We start from the raw sequence: 23,403 nt of genomic DNA on the forward strand, positions 1-23,403 counted from the left end.
TATGCCTTTACATGTTTATCTAAGTATCTGTAACAGTGATCGCGAGGAGTCTTGGATTTCGTATTGATAAGAACGCATTGCATGTAAAAGTTTGAGTTCTTTTATTCGGGTGTACATACACCTCACTGGCAAAGATTAGGGGGGATACAACCTGTTGGCATGAGATCGATGAACTTCACATTTCGTGTTCTTCTACTTCCTTCAATTTCCTTTTTGTCCTTCAAACCAACAAGAGAAACACGGGGAAGATGTCTTCTGTTTCTTCTTCTTTTTGATCTAGATAACTCCTCCTTCTTCGTCAGTCTCTCTATCTCTCTCTTCATCTCTTTTTCCGCGGGTTCGAGTTCTTTTAAGCGTCTCCTGTCCATCTAGAAATTGTCCTCTCGCTCCTTTCTGTTTCTTCTTTTCTTCATTCGTTCACACCTATGCTCGAAAGAGTAGGTATGTATATGTATGAATATGTATGTACGAAGATATATGGGCAAGATCCTTACGTATTCCCACGTATACATACATATACGTACACAAACGTATCATCCTTCTCAAGTTCTTTCTTTCTCATACATAGCCATCCACGGTATGTTGTCTTCAGTCTTCTTCTCTACGATCATCTCCGACTTTTCTCTCTTCTCCTCTTTTTCTTTCTAAGAGATGTTTCTTCACTCTCTGTCTCAACACAAGGGAGAAAAATCTCCAGTTACACATACACACTTATACATAGTTATATATACATACATACATCTTCATCCATAGGTAATCCTAGATATATTTGATACATATCCGTACATACATACATACATATTCATACATATTCATTCATCTTCCTGCCTCAACACAACACGAGAGAAGAAAAGCCTGTCACTTCACTTCCGTCGATCCATCCATCAATCAATGCTTTCTTCTTTTTCTGTTTCTCTCTCTCTCTCTCTTACTCAAGTCTTCTTCTTCTTCTGCTATCTTCTTGTTCTTCTTCTTCTCCTTGCGCTCGTATAGAGAGAAGAATATCGAGAAACCAAGGATACACCATCACCTCCGATCTCACTTCAACATCTTCTATCTTCTTCCATAGTCCTATCTTCTTCTTTTCTTTTTCTTTCTCAGTTTCTCTTTCAAGATCTTCAGCTTCTTCATTCATCGATTCACCGTGAGAGGCTTGTGCTTGTCCTAAAAGTTTTGCCGAAGTCGTTTCCGTTAGAATTTTCAAGAGAAGACGGGAGAGACATGAAAGGACATCTCGATGGTATCTCGACGTCCTAGGTGAAGAACTAGTAAGGATAGATGACATAAATCTTCTTCTCATATCTCTCTTATCCCCGCTCTCAATGAACTCTTCCCTTTCTCCTTCTCCTCTTTGTTTCTCTTCTTCGTCTTGGTGGGTCGCATCTTCATATTCCTCTTCTTCCTGTGAAGAAGAGCTTAGACCGCTGGTATGTTCTTCTTCTTCATACGTCTTCTTCTTCTTCTCGTGATCGTCTCTACAGTCGCTTGGAGATAGAGAGGATCTAAAATGGACGTTACTATCCTTCATCTGAGAAAGGTTTCTTATAGCCGGAGGGTCATGAGGGAAGCTATCCCTGGGAGAGAGATGTAAAGACGAATAGGGAAGAAAAGACCTCTCTTTCTTCTTCTGCTCTCCAGGAAGCTTCAGCCCTTTAAGACTCCGAAGAAAGACGGAGATTTCTTCTTCTTCTGCATTATCATCTCTTTCCTCTCTTTGTTCTTCTTCTTCTTTATTTAGGTCTCCAGTCTCTATCATTCCATCTATTCGTCTACAGGTTCCCATTGCTTTTATTTGCTTCTCATTCAGAGAGAAAGACGATGAAGAAGAAGAAGAAGCGTCGGAAGAGGAAGCACAAGAGAAAGGTAGGAAATAAGCAAGCGAAGAAGAAGAAGATAAGGATAACGAGGAGAAAGGTGAAGAATAAGAAAGAGAAGAAGAAGATGAAGAGAGAGGTTGAATCTGCCAGAGAATCTCTCGTTCATGCCGATGTTTTGTATCGCCTGATAGGAGAGATGCGAAAGGCTCCTGTATGGTGAACGTGGCGACACACTGACGCAGAAGAGATAAAGAGAAGGATCTGAGAAAGAAAAATAAAGAAAAAGAAGAAGAAAGACGAATGAAGAAAGATGAAAGGAGAAATTTCTAGAAAGAAGATGTGTACAGACTTCTCTTCATACAAGATACGAGACGAAGATGGTAATAAGAAGAGAAATCTCAGGGAGATGACTTTAATGCAGACATCTATCTACCTCATGCCAGGCAAATCTCAAGTGTCTATACACCTGAAGTTACGAAGAAGGAACGAAAGAAAGAAGAGTTGTTTCAAAGAAGACAGAGGGGTTTCTCGCGGGGAATTCTAAAAGAGAAGTCTTCTGTACATGCTTTACGATTCTTACTTTAGATCAGAAATTTGGTTCTCTTTCCTATATGTCCAGTCTCTCGTTGGAGGTGACGGGGTGTATGTACACCCGAGAGCCATCACGCGTAGATATAGAAGCAGTGGCTGAACAAGTTTTTCTTCAATTCCATTCATTCTAAAAAGAGCCAAGTTTCTCCTCCTGTCAATTTCGTCATCTTCATAACTCCCTGCTTTTCTTTCAGATCGCACCTCCTTCTTCTTCTTCTTTTCTCCACCTCTCAACTTCTCTTCTTGAACAGACAAAAGAGTTGAAGAAAAAGAAGAAGGAGAACGCGCTCCTTCTTCTTCTTCTTTTGAGGTGATGAGAGAGGGTTTGTTTCTCTCTTTCTCTGAAGCACTTCTTTTCATCTGGAAAGATACAACGTCCTTCTCTTGCGATCTTCTTTCGCTAAAAGAGACAGATGGAGAAGATTCGCCGAGTGCTTTTATCTCTTTTTGACCACTCTTGAAAAGATCTCCTGGGTAAGTCGGAGAAAGATGCTGTCTTTTCAAAGCATGAGAGAACAAGAGATAGCCTATCCTATGAAAAGATAAGATCCTCGTCAAAAACGGTAGAGAAGAAGAAGAAGAAGCACCAGACGGTGTGCAGGGAGACGAAGAAGAACTAGATAAAGAAAAAGAGACAGAAGAAGGATAAGACGTAGAGGAAGAAAGAAGAAGGCAGTTGTTCTGAGAAGGAAAGAAGTCTGAAGAGCATGCAGAAGAAGTGACTGCATGCGTATGAAGCAATTGAGAAGTATGACCAGGAGACAGAGAAGAAAGAGATCTTTCTCTCGAGGATGATAACGTCTCGTCTCTCTGAGAAGACAAAAGAAGGGGGGGGACCACAGAAAACAAAGATCAAGAATATCTTCGTACATACATATATATCTACATATATATGTATATGTACAGATATATGCTTCTCGTATAAGGTATATATATATATATGTATATATACGCGCTTATATGACGACATAGGCTGTTCTCGTTCTATATCTCTCTGCATGTACAGCAAGAGATATAGACGTGTGAATAGACTCGAGTGGAAAATGACTCCACAGAACTTCTATGTCTCTCCTTCAAATGACGCGACATGCCCGCGACTAGAGGCGACGAACATGGAAGAGGAGAATGAAAAGGAGAAGACGAAGAAGAAAAAGAACGAGGAAATAAGAAATAAAGACATAAAGAAAGAGAGAAAGGAAAAGAGAATGCCTTTTCTTTTCAAGAGGAAGCCGGCTTCAGTCTAGAGAGAAAGAATGAGATAGTCTCTTAAATGCACGCGTCATCCCCCCTTGTCAATACGTATGAAGAAGACGTGTCTATACAGACAGCGTGCGTACAAAGATATAGATAGAGAAAACTAACAAGGTGTGGTAATACTCATGAACTGTGGAACCTCATGTGTACGTACAAATAAAAGTCGATTGACTTTCTCTTCTATAGCTAGACTATCCTCATGCATTCACCTTCCCTTCTCATCAACTTCAAAAAACATATATATATATATATATGTAGCATACTATATATATATATATATATATGTAGCATACTTTATATATATATATATATGTAGCACTCTATATAGCTATATATATATATAGAGAGAGAGAGAGAATACTCGCCCTCTGTAGATGTATATGTATGTGCATATACTCTCTAGAGGTTACACGCATGCAAGAAAAGACTTTTGTGCTTTGTATATATACACATATATATATATATATATGTTTATATAGTGATGTTCTATGCACACCTGAAGCATCGCAACGCACATCTACCGATCTACCTATATTATAATCCATAGATACCTACAGACGCTCGTATACAAAGGAGACCGTGTGAGATGTTTTGCATGATATTTAAAGGAGATCACACAATACACTGTCGCTAACTACTTAGACGTGGATCTGCCTATCCATATCTATATTTATAGAGCAACTCTATGTCTGTATTTGTATATGCATGTGCAGAGATATCTCCTTCAGAAAGACCTACCTTTTGCTTGGAGAGAAGATCTTTCCGTTGAAGTAATGAAGACGAGAATGCAAGCCATGTTTCAGGTGTACATACACCCAAAGATGTTAGAGCCATAAGCACTCCGCATAGATCATTGAGGTTTAAAACACCTTCGTCTTTCGTATCACTTTCTCTGTCCCAAGAGCGTTTCTTTCTCTCCTCCATTTCGTGATGTGGAGGACGCAGGTGATCTATTAATACAAAACAGAGGCTCTGAATCAAGCGTCGATAGCTGCGGCCGTGCACACCTACGAAGAAAGTGGAAAGAAAGAAATTGCATGTATTTTAAAAGAAAAAGAAAAAACGAGGAGTGATCAGATCAAAATACAGGTGTCTATACACTTGAAGACGAAGGCATGAGAGGTGTGTGATTCCGCAGAAAAGAGAAGGCGCCTGTCTTCTCAGCAACAAGCCGTGGAATGCCCGCCCCTACAGATACGAAGGACTAGAGTTCCATGCAGACTTCCACTCTGTCTTGTCTCCACCACCTATAGTTGATATACCGACGTGTACACCTGTATATATATAGAGATACATGTATACATAGAGGGGAGAGGCGAGATGAAGAGATTTATCCGCATGCAAAAGACTTTCTTAGTTCTAAATAGGTTGGTATCTATCCATATAGAGCAACGTATGATGACCAACGCATAGAAGGAGATCTGGTACTGCGTAATACGTCTATCTGTCTCTATACGATGTAATGAAGGGGAGCTTCAAGAGAAAAAGACGTAAAGACTGAGTCTGCAGACAAAAGGAAAGAAAGAGAAGATTTGAAAAGAAAGATGGAGAAACAACGGCCCGGGAAGCGTAAAAGACCAAGAAGGTGTTCCTTGGAGAAGCGTCTCTCACAAAACTTCCGCGAAAGCCCGAGAGAAGATAAGACAGCATGCAGAAAAGAGATCCCTACCTTTCATCGTCGAGAGATATCATTCACTCGTCTAAGGAAAAAAAAACAAATGAGAAAGACGCGAACCTACACTCTTTCTCTACCACGTCAATCGTTCTTCCTCTGTCTCTACCTGTCTCTCTCTGTCTCTCTCTCTCTCTCTCTCGATTTATCTCTGCCTGCTTCAGAGATATATCGAAGGGCTGAAGGAACGCCAGTACTAGTTTGCTTATCTCTCGATATACCTCTGCCTGTCTCTCTCTCTTTCTCTCTCTCGACCTATCTCTGTCTCTTTCTTTTTCTCCATGATGTCTCCTAGTGTTTCGCTCCGCTGATACTCCCATCCTTACCGGCAATATCAAGCGCATGCAAGGAGAGGCTGAGTTGAGATGGACGCACACGACGAAAGAAGAAGTCAAGAAAGCCCTTCTCTTCTCTTGTTGTATAGAGCCTCTTCTTCTTCAATTCTTCAAGAGGACCAGCAGGAGAGATCGAAGACGACGAGGAGGAGGAAGAAGAAGAAGAAGAAAAAGAAGGAGAAAAGCAGTCGTCGTGGCGATGTGTCATGGGAGAGAGAGAGGGATGCACAAGATGGTGAGTCGGAGAACTGAAAGATCTACAGGAAGAAGAAAGAAGAAGATACTCAAGCTGTAGACAAAAGCAAAAGAGAAGAAAAGAGAGAAAGGGCACATGACGGAAGAGACGTAAAAAGAGAAAGAGATTGCCCCTCGAAGTCATCTTTGACGGTTTTCCTGGATCTGTAATACCTACGCACATGTGTAGATGTATGTTGTTGATATATAGATAGATGCAGGTGAATTAAGTATAGCTAGATAGAGGTGCTGGAGCAAGTGTACAGACAGAGTGAAGTGAAGCGATGTAGATATCCTATCTTCAACATCTAGGCAGAAGGCTAGCAGAACTCTATTTGCAGAGACGATACGAGAGACAAAGATATGAAAGGAAAAGAAAAAACAAAGATCAGGCATGATACAGAGGGAAGAAAGAACAGAATAGACCAGATGAATATACATGCAAAGAAGACTCAATATCTATCTATCTATCTTTAATCTATCTTTAATCTATCTTTAATCTATCTCTCTATATGTTCATACGATTCATAGAAGTATTGTAGAGAAAGAAAGACGACATCCCCCTGTATATCAATTTGCATCTCTTTAGATGTCTTCGCATCTACGCAAGATATTGATACGGCCGATACAAGGAGAGAAAGAGGCTCATTCTCACGTCCATACCTGAGTAGAGATTGAGAGGACAAGATCGACAATCCTTCGCTTTTCCGGAAAGATCGTCATCTCTTCTTCTGTTTCTCCTTTCTTCTCTTCTTCTTCTTCATCTGTCTTCCTTCTTATCTCGTCAAGAGAACCATCCTTCATCCCCACTGTACATACACCCGAAGAAAAGATCGCTTTGAGCGGAAAAGAAAGACTCTGTAAAGAGAGAGGAAACTGATAGTGGAGATGAAGAAGAGACTGCAGACCTAAGAGGAGGGAGACGTATCCTTCACCTAGATCTGACTTATCATTCTGACTTGTAGACATGACCATATTCTTCCTGGTCTCTCGTCTTCTTTTCCTTTCTTCATCTGCTTCTTCTTCTTCTCCTTCTATTGAGAAGAGTTGATTCTTTTCTTTCGTTTCTTCTCCAAAAGAAGAAGAGGAGAGAGAAGAAGAGGAAGAAAGACTGATAGAGTCTACAGAAGAAGAGGAAGAGGGAAGAGAAAGAGAGAGTCGTGAGAGAAGAATGAGGTGTCGGCACAGGTTTTCCAAAGAAAGGAGAAATAAACCGTAGCTTCGTAGAATAGTTCCATCCATTTCGTCTGAGAAACAATCCAAAGGTCTCTTCTCATTCTTGCTCTTTTGTCTCTCTCTTTCTTCTCTCGTTTCTTTCTCTCCTTCTTCTCTTCTTTCTTCCTCTGACGAATGAAGTGAGTTGGCGTCCTCTCCACTTAGCAAATCGGTCCTTTCCTTTCTTGACTCTTCGCCTTTCAGTGTCGATTGTGTAGCTCGCATCGATTGTGTGCCGAACACCGATTGTCTCTCTGGACCATCTAGCCATAAAGAAGAAAACCTTCTTCGGTGAGAATGAGCCTTCTCTTCCCTATCTGGCTCTGGTAAGAAAGAAGATATGGAAGAAGAAGATCTTGAAGATATCTTTTCTTTCCCTGAGAAAAGAACAGTCATGGCCCTTGTCAGACTGCCCGAGGCTTGTTGAAAGAGCTTTGATAGAGAAAGAAAGGAAGAAGAAGAGAACGACGAAGAAGGAAAAGAGAAGATCTTCTTAGACATATTGTCTTCTGCGAATCTGATCTCTTCTATCCTTCTCTCCTCCAAGCCTATCATCATCTTTGTTTCTACTCGTCTCTCTCCTTCTTTCTTCTTCCTTTCTTCTCTCTCCGCTACCTTCTTTTTCTCTTGTCTCGATGTACCACCTTGATCCAAACACTTCATAATATTCTCTGTATGTTCATCTATCCCTTTCTTCATTCGACCAACTAGCTCCAGTGTATATGGATGACTCAGTGTCGCCATATATAAGGAGAGAAGATCTCCTTGATATCTCAGCTCTTCTTCTAAGCTTCTTTTTCTTCTTCTCTCTTCCCTCACTTCACACCTATCTCTTTCAAGAAATCCTCTCATTCTCTTTCCATGCGCGGAGTCACCATCCTTCACTGGTAAGCTTTCTTCTTTTTCCTCATCTTCTTCTTCTTCTTCGTCTTTCTGTTTCTCTTTCTTCTCTTCTGAGATAGGTAACCCTTGGGCGAGCGTCTTCTGTCTTTCTTGATGCCAAAGAGAGGGAGAAAGAAGAGAGTCTGTCTCTTGAGAAGGCGTTCTATAGGGAGGGAATGCTTGTTGCGAACAAGGATGACGCTGGGGTGTATCCAGCCGTGAAGAAAGAAAGGCGACGTCTTTCTTCTTTTCTTTATAGGCTTCTTGTGCTACAAGACTCGCTTTTGATAAAGATGAAAGAAGAAACACGGACGTAGAAAGGACGAATGAAGGAGCTCGAAGGACCGATGTCTCTTCCGAGTGTCTATGAAGAGATAGTGAAGATACACCTGATAATGAAGATATCGACTTGGCTGGATGACTAGAAGAAGGAGAAGAAGAAGGTGGGGAGATACGAGAGTGTTGCTCTTCGTGTGAAAGAAGACGGTGAATGAGAGAGAGAAGAAGAACATTCTTCAACTGAGAAGAAGGCGAAGAAGAACCCCAAGAGGTCTGTGACGAAGAGAGACATGATCGATGTGGAGAAGATCCGTCGATGGTCTTCAAAGATTTACGGGAAAGAAGGGGAGAAGATGAAGAAGTAGTCGCTTGAGGAGAGAAAGAGAAACACCACGGAGAAGAAGAAGGAGAGGGAAGGAAGAAGAGATGAAGAAGTTTCGGATGTTTAAAGAACGCATGCGAAAGAGTGGAAATATCCAGAAGAGATAAGGAAAGACGCGGAGACGGAGGCTGTCGATATCGATGTAAAGATCGATAAGAAAGCACACTCCCCAGTACCTATCAAACACAGAAGAAGAAAAAGAAGGATGAGAGAAATCCAGGAAAGAGGAAATTCTTTCGAAGTAAGATAGATTGCCATCTCAGTTTTCACGGAAGAAATCTTCTTCATCTTCTGTGGATTCGTCTTCTACTGAAACTCTCTCGACCTCTCTGTGCCTGTCTCTCTCGTTCACATTCTCTTTTCTTCAACTTCTTTCTTTCGCTCTTCGAAGGCGATCTTTTCGAGAACGAGAAAGAGACAAAGAAAGAGCATGAGATATCTTCGTCATCTCTACGGAAGAAATTACCTTGAGGGGCCTATCACGTAAGCCACATTCTCCTGAAATCTCCCTATCTCTGTCGCTCTTTTTCCCCCTGTCTCTCTTTCTCTCTCTCCCTCTCTACCTCTCTCTCTCTACCTATCTCTCTCTGTTTCTCTAACGCCCTCTCTCTCCTTCTCTCTCTCGCTATATATGTGTGCTTGGATAGATAGCTGGGTATACGAGTGTGTGTGGACAGTCCTCATCCTGCTTGCCTCTCTCTCTGTTTCTATCTATGTTTCTATTCATCCATATATCTATTCAGATGCGTCTACCTCTCTACATCTATGCATGTATGATGTGTCCTTGTATAAGAGAGAGAGAGAGGGGCTATACTACTACCTCATCATGAATGTATGGCTCGTCTACACGTGTGTATCGTAAAGACATCGAAAGACACTATACAGAGGGCTTTCTAGACACCGTTTACTTTATGTATGTGTATGTGTGTCTATGTATGGCCTCATATGTACTTAGGAAGATGTCGATGCATAGGTATCGATATGTATGAAGACGTCTATGTATGTATGAATGCATATGTACGACTGGGTATGTATATCTATGTATGTATGGATGTGTATGTAGGTATGTATATATGTATGTAGGTACGCGCTTACCGTAGACACGTGTCTATGTAGCTCTGTCTCTCTCTAGACAGACATGTAAGAAATGCCATTCTATAGGTTTTGAAGCTACAGAAGAAGATTCGTAACAGGTGAGAATTCCCTTTTCTTTCTTTCTTTCTCTCTCTTTCTTCTTTCTTTTTCAAGCACGTACACGAAAGAGAAGTTGTTCAATCTGCTTTTTCTCTTCTCGAGAAGACATACCTGAAGAAGATGAAGAAGATCAAGATAAGCTCGATGGTAGCCCTCAGGGACATCCTCACGAGCTAGCTCATAACGGACGGCAGCATAGAAATCGACTCCTCTCTGTTCATTACCTTCTTTTGCCTCTTCTCTTTCTCTTGATCTATTCTCTTTCTCAAGGCTCTCTCGTGTCGAGGAAAGCACAGAAGAAGAAAAGAAAGAAGACGAAGAGAGAGAAAAGGAAGAAGATTTCATAGAATGTGTCTTGTCTCCAGAGAGAAGAAGAGTTTTGAGCTGCCTAGATGTCTCTTCTGTCGCCTGATGAGCTTGACGGGGCAGACGAAAAGGAAGCGGAAGCGTCGATATTGTATATCTTTGTATCGATACAGCCATGCAAACAAGAGCGTCTATGAGAAGAGCTAAGTCAGAAGAAGAAAATCGATCAAGACGAGGTAACGACGAGGAAGAAGAAGAAGAAAAAGAGTGGTAAGAAGAAGACGGCAACGAGGGCGTAGAAACAGATGCTAAAGATGAAGAGTGATGCTGCGTAGGCTTCTGACTGAAAAGATAGGCTATTAAAGAAGATAAGGAAAGATCAAGGAGATTTGGATCCGAAGAAGAAGAAGGAGGTGGAGACCGAGAGCACGACCCTGAAGATGTCTTTGGAACTGCAATGGATGATGGAGAGAATGAGCTAGTGGTAAGTTCAAAATCTTCTTCTTCCTCTTCTTCTTCGTCTTCTTCTTCTTCTTTTGATTCCTGAAGGTGCCTGGCAGATCCAGCTCCAGAAGAAGAAGAAGAGAGTGCAGGAGAGAAAGGAAACGAAGTAGCGCAAGGAGACCCTCGAGTCGTGAAGGAAGAAGAACAAGAAGATAGAGACGAGGAAGAAGACGAAGAAGAAGAAGGGGAAGGGAGAAGAAGAAAGGCAGGTGTAGCTCTTGCGAGTGCAGTGATGGCTATAGTCATTTCTGTTCCGTTCCATCCTCTCCATCTCTGTCTTAAGACCGCGATCTCTAAGAATGTCTAGAAGTAAAACAAGCACCGAAGAAGAAGGAGAAGAAAAGAAGAAAACCGAAGGATAGAAAGAAAGAAAGAAGAAAGCCAAAGGTAAAGAGAATCCATAGACATACTAACTAAGATAGATCGATGGGTACATATAGATGTCACACAGCTACATACACATATCTCATCCTATACCACAATGCTATACTCCCCCTACCATGTATACATATATATATATATATGTATATAGAGAGAGAGAGACGACGAGAGTGAGAAAGAGACATACTTATGGCGAGAGAGAGTAAAGAGGTATAGTCATGGAGTGTCTGTAGCCGAAGTTCAGTTTCTAAAGCTAAGAATGTAGATGGCTGGAGCTGTAAATTAGAGTTCTTTACAGGAGCATCAGTGAGAAGATTGACGTAAGTAAGTTTCAAATGAGCTTCGACGTGGGTGAAGTTTCTTCCTTACCTCAAAGAGATCCATGGCTATAAGCACACTTTTCTCTAATTGACCTTCTTGTACTCTCTCCATAGCATCTCTTCTTCTTGCTTTTTGTTTCTCTTCTTCTTCTTCTCCTTCTTCTTCTCCTTCCTCCTGGTCCCTAACACCGCGCTCATTTCTTCTGCAGATGTCAGTGTTCTTTCCTGTCTGCATTGCTTGAAGATCATCTCTCCTAGGTCCACTCTCTCCTAAGCCCTGACTGTACCTGTTCCTTCTCTCCTCTTCGCCATTCTTCCATAAAACACTCGTTTCATCTCGTGACCTCTTTGTAGATCCATCTCTTTGATCTGTTCTCTCTGTCTTTCTTTGTCTCTCTTCGACATCGTCTTCATTCACCGAGGACGCTGAGGACTTCTTGAAATCTCTCGAGATCTCTGTTAAGACCGATACATGCATTCTAAGATACAAACTCAAGCTCTTAAGGATGAGAGCTATATGATGAGGTGTGTGGAAGTCGGGAAGGAGAGAATCTACATGAGAAAGAAACGGGGAAGAAGTAAGAAGATCTGCAAAGAACGTCTTGCTAGGAGTAGGGACGGGAGAATCGAGTAAAGCCGAGCTCTTCTTTGCTTTCTCATCTCTTCGTAACCTTCTCTCTGTAAACATTTTCTTCTTCTCTTCTTGGCTCAGGTATAAAGAGAAAGAAGGAAGAGAAGAAGAAGAAGAAGATGAAGAGACACGATGAGGGAGCCTACTACTACTACTAGAACTCTTACTGGCTGCATCGATCGTGACTTCCTTTCTAGCTGTATGATATTCGATATGAGGAACATCGGCATTCGTGTTCGGGAGGCCATCGATTTGCCTGGGTATTGTATCGAGATGAGAAGATTGAAGGAGAGACCCTAGATGAAGAGAAGTATCGAGAGAAGCATAAATAGAAAAAAGAACAGAGATGTGAGATGGATAGAATCGAGACAAAGATACGCTATGATGACCTCCCTGATAAGAAGAAGAAGAAAGAGAGACAACTCGTTGATGGAGAGATCGCAGTAATGCTCTGAGCTGCTTTCCTTCTCCTTCAACATGTCTAGATCGTCTTCTTCCTTCTCTCATCTTCTTCTCTCTCACCCAAGAGAAAGGCGAGCTTTCTTTGTCATCTTGAAGTGAAGAAGAAGAAGAGGAAAAAGAAGACGAACAGAGCTTCCTTTCGATTAGATCAAGGCGTCCCTCTAAGAGTCGCGACGAAGAAGAAGAAGAGGAAAGCAATGAAGATGATGGAATGCATACATTTTCTGTATCATGCCTCTTCTCATTTCTCCTATCTCCCGTCAGCTTTCTTTCTTCCTCTTCATCTTCTTCTTTCATACCATGAAGAAGAGACGTCATCTCTTTCTTCTTCTTCTTCGTGATCTTTCCTTGATCTTCGTCAAGACCCAATGAGAGAAAAGCGATTTGTTCCGAAGATAAGCCCTGAATGAGTTGAAGGAGATCGACAAGACTTCTGTACATTCCTACGTAGTTATGAGGGTGGAGTCGCTCTAGATCGAGCTTTCTTTCTTTCCTTAAGAGAAGAGAAGGAATCCTATGACCAAGTAAAGGTAACGTCTTCATGAGAAAGTATTCATAGGACTGCTGCCGAGAAAGCATAAAAGAAGAAGACTCTGACGATGTCTTGATTAAAATGGATGGAGACGCATTCACGAAAGAAGAAAGATGAGTCTCCTGATCGTGTTTCAGAAACCTTAAAAGTTCGACAAGACTTATGAAGACAGACGCGAGATCTCTCGGACAGCGACCAGGAGAACGCTGACGAGGGTGAAGAGAAAGAGAAAGAGAAGAAGAAGGAGGAAGAGATTCTTCATCTCTTGGAGTTCTCCCTCGTGTTTCCTGATTCTCGTGGTGTGGATAGTTCATCTTGCAACTCTCTTCCGAGACAAGAGAAGAACAGGAAGAAGAGAACGACAAAGAGAGAGAAGAGAAGAGGTGAGAAATGAGGGAATGAAAGAGGCGGAAGTCGATGAGGTGGAGATGTCGAAAGGAATCTAGGATCATGCAAATATCCTGAAGATTCAAGGAGAACTTCTCTTGGTCTTCCATCATTCTTTCTAGTCTTTCTCTTAAGCGCATCATCTCTTCTTCATCTCTCAAATCGAAAAAAGAGATTGCTTCGTTCACATCTCTTTCTTCTCTCTCCTCTTCGCCTCCCTTCTGACAAGAGCTGTCTCCATCTCTCTTCAGACTCAATACTGAAGGGGGAGAAGATAAACAAAGAGAGAAAGAAGAAGATGAAGAAGAAGAAGACGGAGAAGAGAAAGAAGAAGAAGAAAAGGGAGAAGAAGGAGAAGAGGGAAGCGAAGGAGAGGGAGAAGAGAAAGAAGAAGAATGGACATTGTCGATTGTTTTCATCTCTCTTTCTGATCTTTCCTCTTTGGCTTCATCGATGGAAGAAGACGTAGGGACATCTTGATCTCTCTTCATTTCCCTACTTTCTTCTTCTCTCCCTTCTTTCTCTTCACCAGATCTAGACGAGAGAGATGGACATGTCATAAGACTGCTGCTTTCATATCTATTCATATGGAAATCTTCCTTTCTTCTTCTCTCCTCCTCTCTTCTTGATTGAATCTCTTCAATCTTCTCTCGAACTCTCTTTATTTCTTTATTCGTCCATCTTCTTCTCTCTTCTTGGAACGATAAGCTCAGCGCCAGTTTTCTTAGAAGTCTATAGAGACACACAGCTGAGATCACCATCCGCATAGAAGAAGAAGAAGAAAGGTCTCTAGTTTCACATTCGTTTCTATTCTTAACTCCTGATATATACATAGGGATGCATAGGAGATGAGGAGAAGCTTGAGAAGACTTGAATACTTTGCTGAAGGTGTTAGATGGAGACGGGGATGGAGGAATGTCTATGTCGTCATCGTGAGTTTTACCAGTCTTATGCTTCTTCTTTTTCTCTCTTGAACCTTGAACAGACTGATTCATAGCCATTTGAGAATCTTCTCTATCATGTCCTTCTTGAGAGACGAAAGACAACGAAGAAGAAGAAGAGAAAGAGGAAGGAGAGTTGAGCCAAGTGTATTCGCTTTCTCGTTCTTGATCTTTTGCATCTTGCTTGACAAGACTCGATGAAGGGAAGATAGGTTTCTTTGATGGAGATTCCTGAAGAAGAAGATCATCCTTTGCTCTTCTTTTCTTTCCTTTCTCGTCTTCGTGGCTTGGATGAAGAAGATGCAGAAGCACTTCGTGCCTAGACACGACGTGGATCAGTTGCGCGATATGAGAAGGGGAGAAGCAAAAGAGAGAAGAAGAAATTTCATTCTGACGATCAGACACACCTTGGAATGATGCCGAGTTCTCATGGTCTAGACAAACTAGACACGTCGATGCTAGACACCGAACTAGCGCTGGACATACTAAGCCCAATCTGAGAACAATCGATTGGAGAAGTAAAACAACATCCCTGCCATCCATGATCATGTCTGATGTATATCTACATCGAGTCTCCATCTCTTTTCGTCCACTTGCAGCCTGCTTATCACCGTTACCAGTAAGACCTGTGTGGCTAGCTGAGCTGGAGATCCTTTCTCTTTTCTTCCTCTCAGGCTCCTTCATTCTTTTCTCTTCTTTTCGCTTTCTTCTTTCTGCTGGTGGGAATGCTTCTCTGTCCCTCTCATGAGACATGATGGATTCTCGAGAGTCGTGTATCCTCTTGTGGCTGTCATTCTTCTCTCTTTTCTCTGGATGAAGAATCTTGTGAGGGGGGCGATTCTCAGGAGAAGTTGAATCTCGATGGTGCTTCTTCATGAGAAGAATCGATTGTCTCCTTTGCCGGAGTATCGAGATAGCCCTCGTACAGGCAAGCCGAAGAAGCTGCACCGTTTTACTAGATCCATCATCTAAACAAGAAGATTCGGAAGACAGTGTATAGCAGAGAAGACTATTATTATCTGGAGATAAGTTGTTTCTCTCCGTGCTCTTTTGAAGAACATCTCCTCCACGGGAGAGAGAAGGAGAAGAAGACGAAGAAGGAAGAGATGATAAAGAAGAAGGATTTAATGATTGATCGGTAGAGAGTGACGTGATAGAAGAAGATATCTCAGGTGTCTTTTCACTTCCTTGACTTCGATTGTGACTGGTCTGTATCGATTGTCCTGATACAGACGGATGAATGAGAAATCGTGAAGGAAGGCTCGGAAGTCTGCAATCTTTGCCCTTAGTTAAAAGACGTGAATGGAAAGAAGAGAAGAGAAAGTCTTCATATGGTTCTAGACGTGAAACCGAGAGAAGATCTGTCTTTCTTCTTGTCGCATTCAAAAGAGATGCTATCGATGCAAGCATACGCGATAAATCATGAATCGACATGAGGTGTACATACACCGCAAGACAACTACTGATCTCTTCAAGATCTGCAGATGTCAAATACAAGCGAGGAAGAAAAGAACAAGATGAAGATGACTGAAGAGACAAGGCAGTATGGAGAGAAGAAGAGGAAGAAGAAGAAGAGAAGATTTTCTTTCTTCTTTCATCTTCGCCCCGACCTCTCCCTCCGGGGTGTTTCACACGAGTCTGTATAAAGTCAAGCTGAGAAAGAATCTCCATTACCTCAGAGGAAGAACACGAAGAAAAGACGCGACACTGCGGATGTCTAGAAGAATGAGTGTATGACAGATAACGAAGAGAAGAAGAAGAAGAAGAAGAGGATAGAGAAGGAGATGAAGAAGAAGAGGATAGAGAAGAAGATGAAGAAGAAGAAGACTCGGTTCCGCTTCGAGGCCACAACGGAGAAGAAGAGGAAGAAGATCCATAGCTGTAACGCAGAGAAGAAAGAGCTGAAGAGGAAGGATAGAAGGATGAACGAAAAGAAAAAGATGACGCAACAAGAGAAGAAGAAGAAGAGAAGGGGAGTGAAGAGGGTGAAAAAAGAGGGAAGAAACGCCCTGTTAAAACATGAAGAAAAGAAGAAGAAGAAGAGGAAGAGGAAGGTGTGCCGTGCTGAAGATACAAAGATGAAGACCGAGAGAAGGCTAATAGGGACGAGACTGACGAAGAAAGACAACGACAAGAGAGAGAAGACCTTGACGAAGAAGGAGAAGAAAGAGCTTCTGTTAGATTAGGAGGAAGTTTCAGAAGAGCTCTTGAGCTAAGACAAGAATCACGATAAGCCTTGGACTGACGGAAAGAATGTCTACGACGAGATAAAGAAGAGAATGAAGACAGACATGAAGGAATGAACCTTCTCCTTCTTCTTACACACCTCGAAAGCACAAATCTCCAAGGGAAGGCTTTGAAAGAAGGAAGAAAAGAAGAAGAAGAAGAAAACAAAAACGAAGACCTTGACGATGAGGAAGAAGCAGAAGAAGAGGAAGAAGAAGAAGGAGGAAGGCGCGTGTTTCTTGAAGAAGGTGTATGTGAGACGGATGAGACAATTGCATGTCCGCCGGTGTGCTTCTGTAGAGAGGAAGAAGAGACGGAAGAGAGACGGCGAGAGGAAAGAATGTGATCCTGAGAATGAGAAGATGAACCTGTAGTTGAAGAAAGAAAGGACAAGGAGGAAGAAGAAGAAAGATGGTGGAGAGGAGAAGGAGAGGAAGAAACGAAAGACTTGAATTGACATGCTTCATTGTGACGCCGAGAAAAGAGAAGAAGAGAAGACGAAGGAGAAGAAGAAAGAAAGAAAAGAACACCATTCCCAGGACATTCTACTCTTCTTCTTCCCCTTTCTTCTTCTTTCTCTTTCTCTTTCTCTTTAAAAAGACTTCCATGGTTCCTCAGAGAATCTGTCGTTCTTTTCCTCCTTCTGCTCCTCGGGGATTCCTTCATCTCGGACAGAAATGTGTTTCTTCTTGGTCTCCCATGCAAACAAGAAAGAACGACAGAGTGGAGAAGTGAAGTGTATCTACAGGAGACAAAGAAGAGAAAGATTCTCTCTCTTCTTCTTTGTGTGTTATCAGCTCATTTCCAGCAGACAAGAAAGAAAAGAAAGGAACGGAGAAGAGAGGAGAGAAGACACTTTGGAAGAATCATCACCCCGAGTCTTGACCTTGCTATCTTATGCCTTGTTCTCTTGGACTGGAGAGGTGAAAGGAAAGAAGAGAAAGGAGAAAGAAGAAGAAGAGAAATAAAGGGGAAGTCTCATCATGTTTGCTGTTCTCTTCCGTCTCTTCTGCTGAGTCCTCCCAATACACCTGAGTACGAGAAAGAGATAGAAAGAAAAAGAGAGAGATAGGGAGCGAAAGAGACAGAGATGGAAAGAGATGGGTAGTAGGAGAGAACGAAACAGATGGACAGAGGTAGATACGTATTTGACGAGTATCTATATCTGTATATATGGGAACAGACTTGGGTGTATACGTATGTAGAGATATATGTGATATTTACATACTTGTATGTAGCATGAACGTCTACCTTCTCTATCCACTGTATATACGCTGGAGAGACTATCTTTAGTTCCTATATACAAGCATGCTATATAGGATTACTTGGAGAGGAAACGGATCTTTGAAAGAGAGGAAAAACTCTGCAAAGATACAGGATCTCTTGACAGGTCTCGAGTGAAGAAAAGCCGTCCTGCCTAACAAAGAAGGATAGAGAGACATGAAGAAAGTTGGAGATGTCTCTTCTCTCTTTGGAAAGAAAAGAGCGATGGAAGAGAGAACAGAGAAGAGTAAAGAGACCCTGAGATTCTTGAGAACGAAAAGGAGAATCGATGCAATTGTCTCGAAACAGCAACAGCCCTAAGCAAACACATTGCAAGCATGCGCATGCAAACGGCGTGCAGGGCAAGGTGAAAGTTTCACGAGAGACGTTTCCTTTCTTCCTTTCTTTGGATTTTTTGATCCCGTTTGGTTTGCGAACGTGTATGATCTGAGAAGCTTTGGGGGTGTTGCTGTACATGTGAAACCGACAAAGCTCCCTTCCTTAGGTGCGCACCTTATAACATCCTTTCTCTCTCTCTCTTCTTTCTTTCTTCTTCCTTTCTCTCTTCATTCTTTCTTTCTTTCTTTCTTTCATCATAGAGAACTTCAATAGCTCAGAAGGCTTGACACTGATGCAGACGAGAGATGCACTGCGTTTCTTTCTCTTCTTTTCTCTTTCCTTCGATTCGGTTCTTCTTCATTCTCATGCAGGTATCCGTGAATGATGAGAGGGAGGTAAGGTGAATGAATTTCCAAGCTGAAAGAGACAGAGGTAAAGAAAGACTTCTGAGACTCCTGAATAGCGAGGATACACGGGAATAGACTGGAGTTAGGACTCGGAAAAAGAGGGAAGTTTGACGTCTGTGTTTTCATGGGTTTTGGGGTGTACGTACACCGTAGAGTAGAGGGACTATTTCCTCATTCTCAAAGAAACTTTCACTTCATATAGGCGTACACCTCTGCAGATATATTTCTCTTGTATCTGTCTCTGACCTTGTCTATTCATTCCTTTTTCGTCTATCTATCTATCTATCTACCCCTACGTACATCTATCCATCTATCTGTATTTCTTTTCTGTCTATCAGTGTTTCGACCCCCTCTCGACGTATGCATGTAGGCGACCAATCGAATACCAAGTCTCTTCACAGGTCATTCATGTCTCCCATAGACAAGTATGCAAAAGCTTTTTCATCCCTCTAAGCTAAAATTGTCGATTACCTTGGCCTACTCTCGAGATCGTTCAAAGCATATCTGTGAGACAAGAGAAGGATCAGGTGAAAGCGTAGATTTTTCCGAGCTCTCCCCCCTCCATTCCAAGGAAGGAAAGGTTATGATGCCGTCTTTTCGGTCGCTATAAGTTCTTTGCCTTCTGATTCATTTTCGTTTTCTCGTGTTCGGTAACCTCCGATGGACGTGCTAAAGAAGCAAAGCTCACCTCACTGGCCTTCTAAGCTAGAAGATGCTTCAAATCTCTTTCTGTGAGAGAGATCTTTGTTGGCTGGCGTGCATGTTCTTTGGAGAAGGAGAGGAAGAAAAGAAATAGACAGACACATCCTATGTTCAGTTGTCTGGATGGGTGAGAAGGAAGATAAGAAGGAGTTCATAGGAGAGATAAGGAGCAACCCAAAGTAGACAAGACAAGATCAGGAACTCGCCTGCTAGCGAGGTAGAGAACATGACAGAAAGGATTTGTCGCATGCAAGTTCCTTTTCTCCGAAGCTCTTTTTCATGTGATTCCAGAAGGAATGAGAAGGCTACAAGAGACAAGAGAAGATTCACCTTCACCGAAGATTCTCCCATGTGGAGAGAACTTACCCTCAATGTGTACACTCAGCAGACAGGGCTTCGTTAGTTAGCTAGAGTGGATTGAGTCGCGAGTGATAGAGGAATGCTAGGGACTCCTTGTGTGCCAGCAAGAAAGATGAGAGACACCTGGAATGAAGGAAGACCTGAGAAAAGTACAATTCAGCAGTCTGCCTCCTGCTTTCGAGTCGTTCTCTTCTTCAGACTGAAAGCAGTGCTTTTTGTGTACGAATTGTTTCTATTTTCAACAACATTTAGGTTTCTCGACCTTCATGGAAACTCGAGACAAACTTATCTTACCATAAAGAGATTTTGGTGAACCGGACGCGGGCACCTAGCGAATGAACAGCATACCTTCTCGAAGGTTCGTTCACTCTCTTTAGAGCGAAGGAATCGCTTCTACCTCCTAGGAATCTGTTCTTTTGCCCTCTACGTATCAGACTGTTTCGAAGTGTCCTAGGCGAACGCCTGGTGAGCACGGGGGCCACCCGTTCTTTTTTCTTCTAGGTGGTCGGATCTCTTAAGTAGGAAAGAAAAAGTTTGCCGAACTAGGGAGAGAGCTGAAGGAGCTATCTAAAGGAATCACTCTCGCGACCTGAAAAAGCGTGGTGACTGTTGAGGCCCGCCGGCCAACCTGACGTGTCACTAAGCGGCAAAGACCACCGGAATCGAGGATGCCCGTGAGCTTCGCTCTTCAGACCGTAAACAAGCAACCAAACAAATGTTGATGTTGACGGCAAAAAACAACAGCCAGACAACACCGGGAACAAAGGAAACTAGGCCGTTGTTCACTGAGTTCCGTTCTTGCCTTTACTCCATCTCATCTTCCAGTCAAGCCGAAATGATCGGTTCTTAGATCGACGCATCGGTTCTTTTAAGCGGCACTCGGAGATTAGCTAGCCGTCGACACGCGACCTGGCCCGGAAGACAGCATCCCAGCGATACGAGTGGAGCCCTTGCTGCTTCCGTCCTTCATTGACTGCGTAGGAACTTATCATTAGATGTTTTACTGCTGCCTCTGATCCTCGCAGCTATCCCGCAACTAGTCTTGTTGAACGCTTGTTCTCGCTTCGTTGAGTGGCCGATCGATCAGCGGTACGTTGTCAGTCCGACTGGTCTTCAAGCCTAAACTTCTCTGCTTTCCATGCATCCCGCAAGCATCTGGTGAGCTTTCTTTTCGATCGCTAGGTGTTTAGTTTTTTCGCCACCAGCACCACCACCACCACCCTTCGTCCTCTTGTTTCGTCGTTCGCCTTCTTCGTACAACTTTCTTGTTTCCTCTCATCTCTCTGCCGTACCCGGCAAGGGCAATCTTCTTATCTGCCCAACGCGATGTTTTTCTCTCTGCACCACACCACGGTGTCGGTCAGTACGGGCCCCTCAAGGGCCGCGTCACGTGAGAGACCCGTTCTCGCGACTCTCACGGTGATGTTTGTCTCGCTTGTCTGCACCGTCAGTGAAAATACCTATGGGCGCGCGACAGCCTGCGAACCGACGAGTGACCAGGTGAAATCATACGAACCGGAGAGTGACGAGATGAGGTCACGTAGGGAAGCCCAGGAAAAGGAAATGGAAGAGATCAGAAGACTCCGGGAACCGCCAAAGGAGGTTGAAACGGGGGAGTGGCAGAAGACCAGGCAGCACGCGTCACATACGACTTCTCCCCTCCCGAGAATGCGAAGCTTTAGAGGTAGATCTGGTGGAAGGTTTTAGTCACATACCGAGCTCTCAGCTCCCGTCGATTCATGCCACTCCCATGGCATGCGCAAGCTCGCCGCGTTGCCCGTTCTCATGAATCTACAGGAAATCTCTTCTCTCAGAGCAGCGGTGTCTGTACCTGCTCGAGCGTGGAACGGTGGTGTTGTTTTCTTGTGTAGTGAGTGAATACCTTTTGAAGTTTCCTCATAACGTTTCCTCTGTACGATGGTACTGTTTCCGGCCCCGTGTCATGTTGCATGTTCAAAGTGAGGTCGACGATCCGTGGTGCCTCTACGGACAAAACTTTTCCTGGGTGCAAGCCCTTCTGAAAACGTATGTCGGAAGTCGTATAGACTGTCCTAGCGGCATTCCTGAACATGAGGCTGCTACTCCAGCTATCTTCCCTCTAAGCGGTCGTACCTCAGAGAGAATCCATTCTGTTCAGTATGGTTGCCCTCTCTGTATGCGTGTTGCACCATCCTTATAGCCACTTTTGCGTTATCTGCTTCGACTGAACAGATTTGGAATGTTTGGTAGAGATAGATAGTTAACTAGATGGACAGATAGATCAATAGATAGATAGATGAAGACACGGAGAGGGGGGAGCATTACTCAGTTCATTCATTTACACTACCGTCTACTCGAATTCTACTAGACGAGCTGGCGAGGCGTGGTGATCGTCTCTCTCCGTGAAAGATACCCCCGGCTGTCACACTAGCTATATCTATCTCTAGTACAACTTTAATCTGTCTACCTCTCAATAGGTCTACAGCTCTAGAAAGAAGGAGAGGTCGAGGATGTTCTTCGAATCTGTATGAAAGACAGTTGCCACACCAGAGGAATTCTTTTGTTCTATTCTAGGTCTCTTCCATAGACAGTCTGTGAGCTCTCTTCTTGAACAAACTGCTACAGAGTACGCATATCCATACCTATACATATGTATACACGTACACGTATGTGTGTATGTATGTATGTAGGAGTGTACGTATGTATGTATGTATATGGAGAGAGAGATGTTCATCCATTCACGTCTTCAGATCTCCCCTGTTCACTCTGAATATACAAGGGTATAAACGAGGATATGCAGATCTACATGCATATACCTGCATGTATATCTACATATCTACGCATTGACATACATTCACATCTATGTGTTCCATGCTTGTATATGGCAAGACGTCTCCGTGTATCTATCTATATCCCTAGCCCTTGAAATGAGCTCTCTCGATGACCCCGCTCAAGGTGAAAGGTATCACCACACCAGGAAAAGGACTTTGTCCTACTATGGAGGCGTACATGCACTCGAGCCAACACTTTCTACGTCTCGCCCTTTCTCCTCTCTCACTCGAACATTGTTCCGAAATCGCCTCCGATCCTTTAGAATCGAATGACGAAGAAAAGAAGGCAAAATTCCCCTTCACAATCCCCGTGTCTTGTTACGGCCAGGGAAAGAAATTGTTCCGCAGCCGGGGCATGCAGAGAAGGAAAGTCTGTCTACAACACAGTATCTTGAACGGAGTTCAACCGGCAAGCCATCGACACCCGCGCTATGGTAGAGGCCTACACCATGTATAACGCAACACGATATCATCTACACCTACGACGACGAACCAGAATCCATCTCTGTCTTGTAGCCATACACGCCAGCATTCTAGATCGAGAATAGACAGTACCACGTTCCTGTTCTATAGAAATCCACCTTCGATCACCTTCCCTTATCTAGTGCCTTCGCTTCTGCCTCTCTCTTTCTTCTTTCCTCCTCTTTCTAGTTGGCTGAAATCTCCCCAGGCGGGCGAGCGGTCGATTGGTTCATTGATCGACCTTTTCACAGCGAAGAAATGAAGAGGAAGAAAGGCTTGCAGATAGAGAAACATGCGTCTCTCTTGTCTTCGCTCTGCCGTTCCAGTGATGACCTGAGTGGAAGAGGTTTCTCCAAGGAACAAAGAGCAAAAAGGTTTCTCTCCTTTCATCTTTCTTCTTCCTGTTGCTCCGTCCCAGCTGTTCTCCCAGGTAAGCGTCGATGATCGCTCGCGGCCTCCCACGTCAGTCACGTATCTGCTAGCCACTTCAACAGGGGAAGACTCGTAACCCTTTC

General features: G+C 43.1%; 2 protein-coding genes across 2 annotated transcripts; one reads left to right on the forward strand and one right to left on the reverse strand.

The window, feature by feature from the left end:
• Positions 1 to 25: 25 nt before the first annotated feature.
• CSUI_002111 (uncharacterized protein) lies at positions 26 to 18,076 on the reverse strand. The gene is made up of 7 exons (XM_068062313.1): positions 11,416 to 18,076; positions 9,967 to 10,968; positions 6,567 to 8,837; positions 5,661 to 5,958; positions 4,401 to 4,669; positions 2,398 to 3,218; positions 26 to 2,078 (listed from the first exon to the last, which is right to left on the reverse strand). Exons 1-7 carry the CDS (start codon positions 17,209 to 17,211, stop codon positions 929 to 931), a joined length of 11,607 nt encoding a protein of 3,868 aa, XP_067925705.1. The 5' UTR covers positions 17,212 to 18,076; the 3' UTR covers positions 26 to 928.
• A 145-nt stretch (positions 18,077 to 18,221) lies between these two features.
• CSUI_002112 (uncharacterized protein) lies at positions 18,222 to 20,645 on the forward strand. Its single transcript, XM_068062314.1, has one exon. The coding sequence runs from the start codon at positions 19,696 to 19,698 to the stop codon at positions 19,927 to 19,929; it is 234 nt and encodes a 77-aa protein (XP_067925706.1). The 5' UTR covers positions 18,222 to 19,695; the 3' UTR covers positions 19,930 to 20,645.
• The last annotated feature ends 2,758 nt before the right edge of the window (positions 20,646 to 23,403 follow it).

Source organism: Cystoisospora suis (genome assembly GCF_002600585.1).
Source record: "Cystoisospora suis strain Wien I chromosome Unknown contig_884, whole genome shotgun sequence".
Taxonomy (NCBI): domain Eukaryota; phylum Apicomplexa; class Conoidasida; order Eucoccidiorida; family Sarcocystidae; genus Cystoisospora; species Cystoisospora suis.

Coding starts and splice junctions, on each gene's coding strand:
- CSUI_002112 (XM_068062314.1), top strand. CDS start 19,696: ATGCTAGGGACTCCTTGTGTGCCAGCAAGAAAGATGAGAGACACCTGG.
- CSUI_002111 (XM_068062313.1), bottom strand. CDS start 17,211: ATGAAGGAATCCCCGAGGAGCAGAAGGAGGAAAAGAACGACAGATTCT. Junction 10,969..11,415: donor TAGCCATGGATCTCTTTGAG/GTAAGGAAGAAA, acceptor TTTTACTTCTAG/ACATTCTTAGAGATCGCGGT. Junction 4,670..5,660: donor GCATGCGCTTGATATTGCCG/GTAAGGATGGGA, acceptor CTTTCTTCGTAG/GTGTGCACGGCCGCAGCTAT.